The following is a 10075-nucleotide window of genomic DNA, read 5'->3' on the forward strand; positions in this document are numbered from 1 at the left end:
AAAGGCAGCAAGAATATACAGTAGAGAAAAGACAGCCTCTTCAGTAAGTGGTGCTGGGATAACTGGACAGGTACATATAATAGTATGAAATTAGAACACTCCCTAACACCATACACAAAAATAAACTCAAAATGGATTAAAGACCTAAATGTAAGACCAGACACTATAAAACTCTTAGAGAAAAACAAAGGCAGAACACTGTATGACATAAATCACAGCAAGATCCTTTTTGACCCACCTCCTAGAGAAATGGAAATAAAAACAAAAATAAACAAATGGGACCTAATGAAACTTCAAAGCTTTTGCACAGCAAAGGAAACCATAGACAAGACCAAAAGACAACCCTCAGAGTGGGAGAAAATAGTTGCAAATGAAGCAACTGACAAAGGATTAACCTCCAAAATTTACAAGCAGCTCATGCAGCTCAATAAGAAAAAAGCAAACAACCCAATCCAAAAATGGGCAGAAGACCTAAATAGACATTTCTCCAAGAAGACATACAGACTGCCAACAAACACATGAAAAAATGCTCAACATCATTAGAGAAATGCAAATCAAAATTACAAGGAGATATCATCTCACACCGGTCAGAATGGCCATCATCAAAAAATCTAGAAACAATAAATGCTGGAGAGGGTGTGGAGAAAAGGGAACACTCTTGCACTGTTGGTAGGAATGTAAATTGATATAGCCACTATGGAGAACAGTATGGAGGTTCCTTAAAATACTAAAAATAGAATTACCTTACGACTTAACTAGTTTTATTGAGGTATAATTTACAAACAATAAAATTCACCAATTATGTGATGAGTTTTGGCAAATGTATACAGTTGTGCAATGGTGACTACAATCAAGATGTGGAACATTTCCTTCACTCAAAAAAGTTTCCTCATGCCCCTTGAAATGAATCTGCTCCACTCACACTGGGTCCCTGGCTACTGGAGATATATTTCTTTTCACAATAGTTTGTCTTTTTCTAGAATTTTATATAAGTGGAATTATTATATATTGTATATAGGCCTTTATGCCTGAATTCTTTTACCCAGGGTAATGTTTTTCAGATTCACCCATGTTTTTGTTTATATCAGTAGTTTCCTTTTTATTGCTGAGTAGTATTGTATTGTATGGATGTACCACAGTATATCCATTCACCAGCTCATGGTTGTGTCCATCTTTTGGCTATAATGAATAAAGCTATTATAAACATTCACATGACAAGTCTTTGTGTGGACGTGTTCTCTTTTCTCTTGGATAAATTCCTAGGGTGAGGTTGCTGGGTCATATAATACGTGTATGTCTAACTTCATAAAAATTGCCGATCTGCATTATAAAATGGCTATACCATTTTTGCATTTCCACCAACAATATATGTAAAGTTCTTAGAATTGTCCCACATCCTTAACAACACTTGATGTTATCAGTTTTCTTCATTTTAGCCAGTGAATGGTAACTATTAAAAAATTCTATTTTCTACTTGTTTTTGCTACTGTATAAGATTAGTATTGAGTTTCTAAAAATATCTTCTTTGCAACAATATTTATGAATTCCCTTAATAGTTAAAATAATTTGTCTGAAAATTCTCTTTGGTTTTCTATGTAACTAATCAGGTAGTCTATGAATAATGATACTTTCTTCCATTCCAGTGCTTTAATCTATTTCTATTCTTTGTCTTATTGAATTGACAGTGATCTCTCCAATGCAACGTTAAATAGCAATTTGGAATGCAGTTATCCTTATCTTGTTCATGGCTCTGATGAAAATGTTTCTAAAGCTTCTACATTAATCATAATGTTTATTGTAGGTTTTTGGTAGCTATCACTGTCAGATTAAACTTTTCCTTCTATTTTGATTTGTTTCAAGGGGTCTTTTTTTCCATAGAGAAGAGTGGTTGAATTTCATTTAATTTTTTAAATCTATTGAGATGAATACATATTATTTTCTCTTTAATCAGCTTAAGTAATGTCTTGTAGTAATGGATTTTCTAAGGTTAGACTATAACTTAATGCCTGAAAACAAGCCCATTTGATTGTATAGTATTATTTTTATACATTTGTTGAGTTCAATTAATGAATATTTTAATTAGGACTTTTGAGATTTTTATCAAAAGTGAGATTGGCATATAATTTTTGGTCTTTTAAACAAGCTTGTCTGGTTTTGGTTTCAAGATTTTACTAACCTCATAAAATGGATTGGGTAGATTTTCCTGTTTTTTCTGTTCTCTGGAATATTTTATATAATGTAGAGACTTCCTGTTCTGTGATAGTTTGATGAACCTTACCTGTGAAAGAATGTGGGATTGGTGCCTTTGTTGGCAGAGAGGTTGGCTACTGATTGAACTTCTTCAGTGTCTAATGGCCTATTCATGTTTTCAACTTATTCTTGAATAAAATTTTGTTAATTCGGATTTTTCTACAGAATTTCTCATCTCATCAACGTTTTTATATTTATTGGCATAAAATATTTCATAACATACTCATTACTTTAAAAATCTAAAATGTTTAGTAATAGTCCTATTATCATTGCTCATATTCATTATTCAGGTCTTGATTCTTTTTTACTTTTTCAATCTTATCAGAATACTGTCTATTTTATTAAGCTTTTAACAAATTAGGTTTTGGATTTATTAAGCATTTTTATTTTTGTTTCCTATTTCATTAATTTCTGTTTTGATATTTATTTCTTTTCTTTTTCTTTCTTCTGGTTCACTTCACAATTCTTCTCTAACTTTTTGAGTTGAATGCTTAACATATTAACATTCAGCTATTTTGTTTCATATTGCATACATCACATTTTCTTGTATCACATCAGTTACACTCTACAATTTGATATACGCCATTCAATAATAATTGTGTGTAATTTTAATTAAAATTTTTCTTTATTCCATTCAGAAGGATTTTTGTCTAAATTTATGGGGGTTTGGGGGTATTTTTTATTAACTTCTATTTTATTGCATTTTTATGAGAATGTTATTAATATGATATTGCTTATTTAGAATTTGAGACTTGCTTTGATACTTGACTTGTGTTACAGTTTTGTAAATCTTTCAAATGTGACTGAAAATAATGTGAATCCTATATTTTGGGGGCCCAGGACTTGATATGTATGTGTGTTTGTGTATTAACTCAAACTTCATAATTGTGCTGTTTAATATCATATATTCTTCCATATCTGCTTTATCAGTTTCTGAGAATGGTGTGTTAAAATTTCCCTTCTAGTAATAAGGATCTGTCAATTTTTCTCTTGTTCTGTCCAATTATTTCATCCCTCAGAGCCCCAGTTTCTCTGTCTGTAAAATGCAATGAGAAATTGTGTGTAAAACAATAAGTTCTGGGATTGTAGGCACTCAATCATCCAGAGGTGCTCTTGCTTGGTTGTTATTACTATTTTACATAATACTGATATTAGTAAATCCAAGCCCTGCCCTCTCAATAAGTTCTCAAGAGGACTTGGTTTTGGAGGGTGAGGCACACTGTTCAGAATGAAGCCTAAACAAGGAATACTAAATCATGTTGATCAAGTCGTATTATCTAGGCAAGGCCAGTGACAATTAGAAGTCACCTCATTCACAAGGAAAAGCAGTTGCTTCTAGAATGTGCATCTCTTGGGAACTTTCTTCAAGTCACCAAAGGGACAATGGTCTCAGGGTGGAGTGAGCAATTATAGAGCAATGTAGGGACCAGACCTCAGTATCCTTCCTTCAGCTAAGCAGGGCTCCTGCGCATTGGAACCTCATGAAGTTCTTGAAGGAACACATGGCTACTGGTAAAGTCTTTAAAGATTCTAGACACTCCCAAGGGTCCCTTTCTTAAAATATGTTTCTAAAGAAGTTTTGGCAGTCTTCCTATGAGAATTGGTGTTTTCTCAGGTATCTGAGCAAGAGGCTGAAGTGATTTTTGGGAAATCTCTCCTTCTCCTACCTGGGTCTGGTTTTAGGAGAAAGCCCTAAGAGCAGACCAGAGGGTGTGGTGACCCTCCACTCCCACCCTTACACTTTCTAAATGAATGGGATGGCAGGACATTTTCTTTCCTTCTTTACTCCCTTCTTCCTTCCCTCCCTCCCTCCCTTCCTTCCTTCTTTCTTTCCTCCCGTTCTTCCTTATCTTTATTTCTTTCTTCCCTCTGTGCCTCAGATGTGTTAAGCAAGGGCTCAATCTAAAGAAAATGTGTTGTTACTGACACAGTCTCCAGTGTTCATCTCTCAGTACCTTGATGCCACATGTATATAGCACAAACCTAGGATTTTTAAAAAGTTAAATGATCACTCTAATAAAGGTTGGAAAAGTAGTTTAACATGAAGGCTCTAAAATCAGACAGACTTGAGTTCAAAATTCTGACTCTATCCCATACTGTCTGTGTATGTGTAACTGAGCAAGCCACAAATCCTCTGATACTCCTAATAAAGTCAGGATAAAATCACGTTGTTGAACCCATGGAATATACAACACCAAGATGAACCCTGATATAAACTATGAACTTTGGGTGATTATGATGTGTCAATGTAGGTTCCTCAATTGAAACAAATGTACCACTCTGGTGGGGAATGTTAATAATGGGGGAGGCTATGTATATGTAGGGGCAGAGGATATATGAAAACTTTCTGTACTTTTCTTTGAATTTTTCTGTGTACCTAAAACTTCTCTAAAAAATAAAGTCTTAATTTAAAAAATTTAAATCAGTTTGTTGTGAGGATTAAATGAGATAATATGTGGATTTATCATAGTGTCTGGCATTTGCTAGGCTCACAATAAATGCTAGCTCCCTATTCCCTTCTTAAACTCATATCTAGTTAACTCTGCCCTGCTTTGAGCTCCATAAACCCTCTTCAGCTACAGGCACATATTTGTTCACCCAATGGGCACTTGCTTTGCACAGCCCACTATTACTGGGAAAGTCAAATACAGATGTCATCAATTTTCCCATAGAACTGTAATCTAGATGTAATACAACACACACACATCAAATCAATAGAAAGCAATGTATTTGCAAATGCTGAGTTATAATGCTGGGGTGAGGGGCGCGGGCAGAGGCATAAGAAAAGGTCAAATGGGAAGTAAATACTGGAGGGGAGGTAGACTATTGAAAAAGGAAAGGAGGGGTGAATTAATAATACCCCTCTAGTTTTTCAGAGGGTTCAGAAGTAGACACAAATGGGCTTTCCTGGTGGCACAGTGGTTGAGAGTCCGCTTGCCGATGCAGGGGACGCGGGTTCGTGCCCTGGTCTGGGAGCGTCCCACATGCTGCGAAGCGGCTGGGCCCGTGGGCCATGGCCGCTGGGCCTGCACGTCCAGAGCCTGTAGTCTGTGGCGGGAAAAGCCACAGCAGTGAGAGGCCCGCGTACCGAAAAAAAAAAAAGAAGTAGACACAAATGCCTATGGCAAAGCCCAGTGAAAAGTTTTTATTCTTCCCATGAACAACATTTCATTAATGCCAACTTGGCTCCAGGCACTGAGGTGGTTAGATAGGTATGAGACACCTCGGTCTTCCCCTACAAGGCATACAATCTAGTAGAGGAAGCAAGATATGGGTATAAGAAAAGTGGAATAGAATAAGGTAGTATAGGATAATTGCATGCTGTAATCATTGGTTCTAAAGTTCCAAGGAAGGGGTGAACACTTTTGGTCAGCTCAGGAGGAAGGTCTTGATTAAAAATATGGGGAGTATCTTTGCTGAAAAGTGAGGGTGTTTTGAATGAAGAAAATAGTAAGTGCAAAGGGGAGGATATGAAGTATGGGGAAGGGAAGAGGGGTTGTGAAAGATAAAGTTTGAGAGGTAAGATTCTGATTGTGGAGGATCTGTAAGTTAAAGGATTTGGACTTTATTCTGAACTTTATTCCGAGGACAATGAAAAGCCATTGAAGAGTTTAAAATAGAACAGTGGATGTAGTCAGACTTCTGCTTAGAATAATCATAAGGCAGCAGTGCGGAGGATAAATTGGTCAGGGCAAGCCTGGAGGCAGTGAGACCAGTTAGGAGGCTACTGCAATAGTCCAGGCAAATGATAAAATAGAGAAAAGTCTGCTCTAGGGCAGAGGAATTCCCAATAAGGAAGGTGTCAGAAAACAAGTTCCTCTTCTAGGTCTGGCTGCCTTTAGACTTGAAGCGACTACACTAGGTCGCACTTGTTTAGACCTTGCCCAAACCTAACTTGACGACAAGCTTTGAGTCAGGAAGTAATTCCCTGATAGCTTCTTGCAATCAAGGCCTCACTTTTTTTTTTTTTTTTTGCGGTACGCGGGCCTCTCACTATTGTGGCCTCTCCCATTGCGGAACACAGGCTCTGGACATGCAGGCTCAGCAGCCATGGCTCACGGGCCCAGCCGCTCCGCGGCATGTGGGATCTTCCCGGACCGGGGCATGAACCCATGTCCCCTGCATTGGCAGGCGGACTCTCAACCACTTCGCCACCAGGGAAGCCCAAGGTCTAACATTTGTTTGTTGTCTGGCCAATCTGAGTAGTGTGGACTGTAGACAGAGAACAGAGTAAAGCTAGAGTAAAGTTTTATGGAGGTCTTGGCCTCAATAAAATATGATTCTTACCACAACTGTAAGTATTCACCTACTCAAAGCCATCTTGGGTCAATTTAGGGAAATCAGAGCTCTATTTAGAACTTCCTCACGTATGGTAGTAAGGAATTGTTTAGATGTTAGCAAGACCTACAAAGAAGGTATATCAGCCCTACCCAAACATCACCCCATTTTGTCAATAACCTTTGCTTCTAAATTTGCCTTCTACCCTGTTCCAGCCAAACCAGCCTTTTATGCATCTAGATCCTATTATCTCAGCCTTTGATTCCAAGATCCCCTCATTCCTTTCACTACTCATCCATTCTTACCACTCCTCACTCTTCATAGATTTTATTCAAACCACCCACCTCTTCCTAAAAGCTCTCTTATGAACCCAATCCATTCTGCTTCCTTTGCCTTGAGTCCCAGCCTCACAGCTTATATCCCTTGGTGCTTATTGATAGGCACCCCAGTAATCCAGGAAGTGATATAACAGAATGGAAAGGAAATAAGCTCTTTGGACAAAGAGACCTGGATTCAACTCCTGTATTAACCATTAATTAGCTGTGTTACCTTGAGTGAGTTACTTAATGCTTTTTAGCTATAGTATTCTCATCTGTAAAATGGGAGCAACAATAGTACCTATATCACAGAGTTCTTAGGAGGATTATGAGGTAAGTAATTTGGCATTTATCACATAGAAAGGACTCAATAAATGTCAATTTAAATGAAAAGTCATAGTTCAGTTGCCTTTTGGGTGGGATCTTCTGTCTTCCATAAATTAATTGAAAGATGCCAAAAGTTAGTGACCATAGATTTCTTCCTTGTCATCCCTCTCCACTCCTGCATCTGGTATAGGGCTCTGTAAACAATGTGTTCATTAATTTAATGACAATATGAGGCATCATACAAAGCCACAGATAAATAATTGGCTATGGGAAAGGGAGTGGGTCTTAGGGGACAGAAGCTAATATAAATTTGAGAGATCAGATTTACCAGAAAGTGAAAAAATTCGGAAACCTTGGGCCCTGAAGGTTAATAGAGAGGGCAGCATCTTGCCTTATGCAGAAACAGTGTAATGTAGTAGAAAGGGAGTTTCAGAGTCAGTCAGTCCTGAATTGAAATCTAGTTTCCACTGCATTCAAGCTATATGACCTTGGACAAATCTCCAAATCACTCAGGGCCTCAGTTTCTTCATCTGTAAAATTAAAATAATAATATTTGACTTCCAGAGTTGTGGAGAGGATTCAAGGTCTAATCTATTTTAAATGCCTAGAATAATGCTTGAGACATGGTTGGTGGCCAAAAACACATCACCTACCTCTTCTTCCCTTCTCTGTCCTTCCTTTATTGCATTGAACATCATGGAAATCTGGATATGGGGAGGGGGAAGAATTGTGAGGTCTTCCTGAGAACATTCCCAAATGTTTCCTTCACATCTTTGTTCTTCAGACTGTAGATCATGGGGTTGAGCATGGGGATGACCACTGTGTAAAATACAGAGAACAGCCTTTCCCTGTCTAGTAAGTACTCAGAGGTTGGGCACAAGTAAATGAATACCGTGGTTCCGTAGTACAAACTGACATCAGTCAGGTGGGATGCACAAGTGGAGAATGTCTTGTATTTGCCCTGGGCTGAGGGGATTCTGATGATAGCCATGAAGACACATGTGTAGGAGACCAGGACTACTGTAAGGGACACAGACACATTAAAAACACCACAGACAAACAGGAGAAGCCGAAGAACCTGTGTGTCAGAGCAGGAGAGTTTTAAAAGGGAAGGAATATCACAGAAGTAATGAGTGATGACATGGGACTTACAGAAGGCCAGATGAAAGGTTGTGCTAGTGAGAAGCACTGTGTTCATTAGGCCCACTGCATAGCTGGCAGCCACTAGCTGCAAATAGAACCTTGGAAATATGATGATATGGTAGAGCAGAGGGCTGCAGATGGCCACATAGTGGTCATAGGCCATGGAGGCCAAGAGGAAGAACTCAGTGACAGCAAAGATCACAAAGCAGCTTGTCTGGACCACACAACCAGAGAAGGAGATGGTTTGGCAACCAGAGAAAAACCCCATCAACATTTTGGGGACGGTAATGGAAGAATAACATAAATCAATAAAGGACAGGTTGCTGAAGAAGAAATACATGGGAGTGTGGAGTCGGGAGCTCACCACAATGAGAACAAGGAGGCCCAGGTTTCCAACTACTGTGACTGCATAGATGAGGAAGAAGAGGGCAAGGAGGATGGGCTGAAGCTGAAGCTCATTGGTGAAGCCCACAAGGAAGAATTCGCTCAACTCACTGGCATCACCTGCTCCCATTGGGCCACTGCAGGTCTGCGGGAGGGATATGCATGACAATAAGGAGACGTGTACAGCTCAAGTCCTTAAACAGAGACCTGTAGGATCTGGTCCTGGCTACCTAGGGCATGACACACACAGTTGTGTGTGTCAACTGTGACAAATACTTGATCCTGGCTCACTTATTTCTTGCTACCCTCCAGCCTATTGTATACAAGGTTTAAAGGTATGAGAATGGAATTTGAAGTCAGAAGAATGGTTCTTAATCTCAAATTTTGCCACTTATTTTCTCTGTGACCTTGGGGGAGTGTCTTAACCTCTCCGAGTCTTCTTTGTAAACAGGGATAAAATACCAATCTTGTAAGACTGGTTGTAAGGACTAAAGATGATGGTAGGTGTATGTAAAATATCTAGCAAGGCATGGGAAGAAAGCAGGTACTCAGTGAATCTAATTTTCTTCCTCCTTCTACATACTTCTTCCCAGCACCGAACCTGTCCTCAGCTAAAGTTTAACCTGAATATAAAGTCAAGCACACAAATCTTAGACATGGGAGGGACTCTACAAACTTACTAGTTTTTTCATTATCAGTTGTGTGTTTGAGGGACAGCAGGGGATGAGTGGAGGGGGAATATAATATAAAACAATAAAATATAGAGGTAAGAGGGCAAGCTCCAGGATCAATTATAGGGGGGTTAGAATCCAATACTATGGCTTACTAGTTGTGTGACCTTCGACAAGCTAGTTAACCTATCTGAGCTTCAGTTTCCTCACCTTTAATATGACAGTAGCAAAATTTTCCTACTTCATTAATTTACTGTGAAGATGAAATAATTCATGTAAAGCACTTAGCACAGTGTCTGGTGGACACTAGGCATGTGGTAGCTTTTATAATGATTGGGAATCTCCTAGTTTGTCTGTTCAAACCACAATCAAAGAGGCCCCTTTTAGATTCTTCCATTTGCCTCCTTAAGAATCCTTCCCTAACTTAGCTCCTGTTACTACTCATTGTGTTGTGATTCTCCAGTGTGTTGAGGCAGTAAAAAGGGTGAGAACTACTACTCTAATCTAATACTGTTTTCAAGAGGGAGAAATCCAGAAATCAGGACATCAAAAAGGGAGTAATTTGCCCAAAGTTGTCCCGGGATTTGATGGAAGTGCCAGAACTCGAACCCAGGTGTCCGGTCTACAGTATTCCTTCCACTTGGAGTAGGTAACAGCCTCTGACCGCTCTACTTTCAGAAACATGGAATCCATATCCCTATCAGA

At 38.9% G+C, this 10075-nt stretch overlaps 1 protein-coding gene across 1 annotated transcript; it reads right to left on the bottom strand.

The window, feature by feature from the left end:
* Nucleotides 1–7866: 7866 nt before the first annotated feature.
* LOC116747186 (olfactory receptor 1019-like) lies at nt 7867–8829 on the bottom strand. The gene has a single exon (XM_032618975.1). The coding sequence runs from the start codon at nt 8827–8829 to the stop codon at nt 7867–7869; it is 963 nt and encodes a 320-aa protein (XP_032474866.1).
* Between the last annotated feature and the right edge of the window lie 1246 nt (nt 8830–10075).

The sequence above is a fragment of the Phocoena sinus genome, chromosome X (genome assembly GCF_008692025.1).
Source record: "Phocoena sinus isolate mPhoSin1 chromosome X, mPhoSin1.pri, whole genome shotgun sequence".
Taxonomy (NCBI): Eukaryota; Metazoa; Chordata; class Mammalia; order Artiodactyla; family Phocoenidae; genus Phocoena; species Phocoena sinus.

Bases quoted from the DNA above. Each gene is read 5' to 3' on its own strand.
- LOC116747186 (XM_032618975.1), bottom strand. From the start codon at position 8,829: ATGGGAGCAGGTGATGCCAGTGAGTTGAGCGAATTCTTCCTTGTGGGC.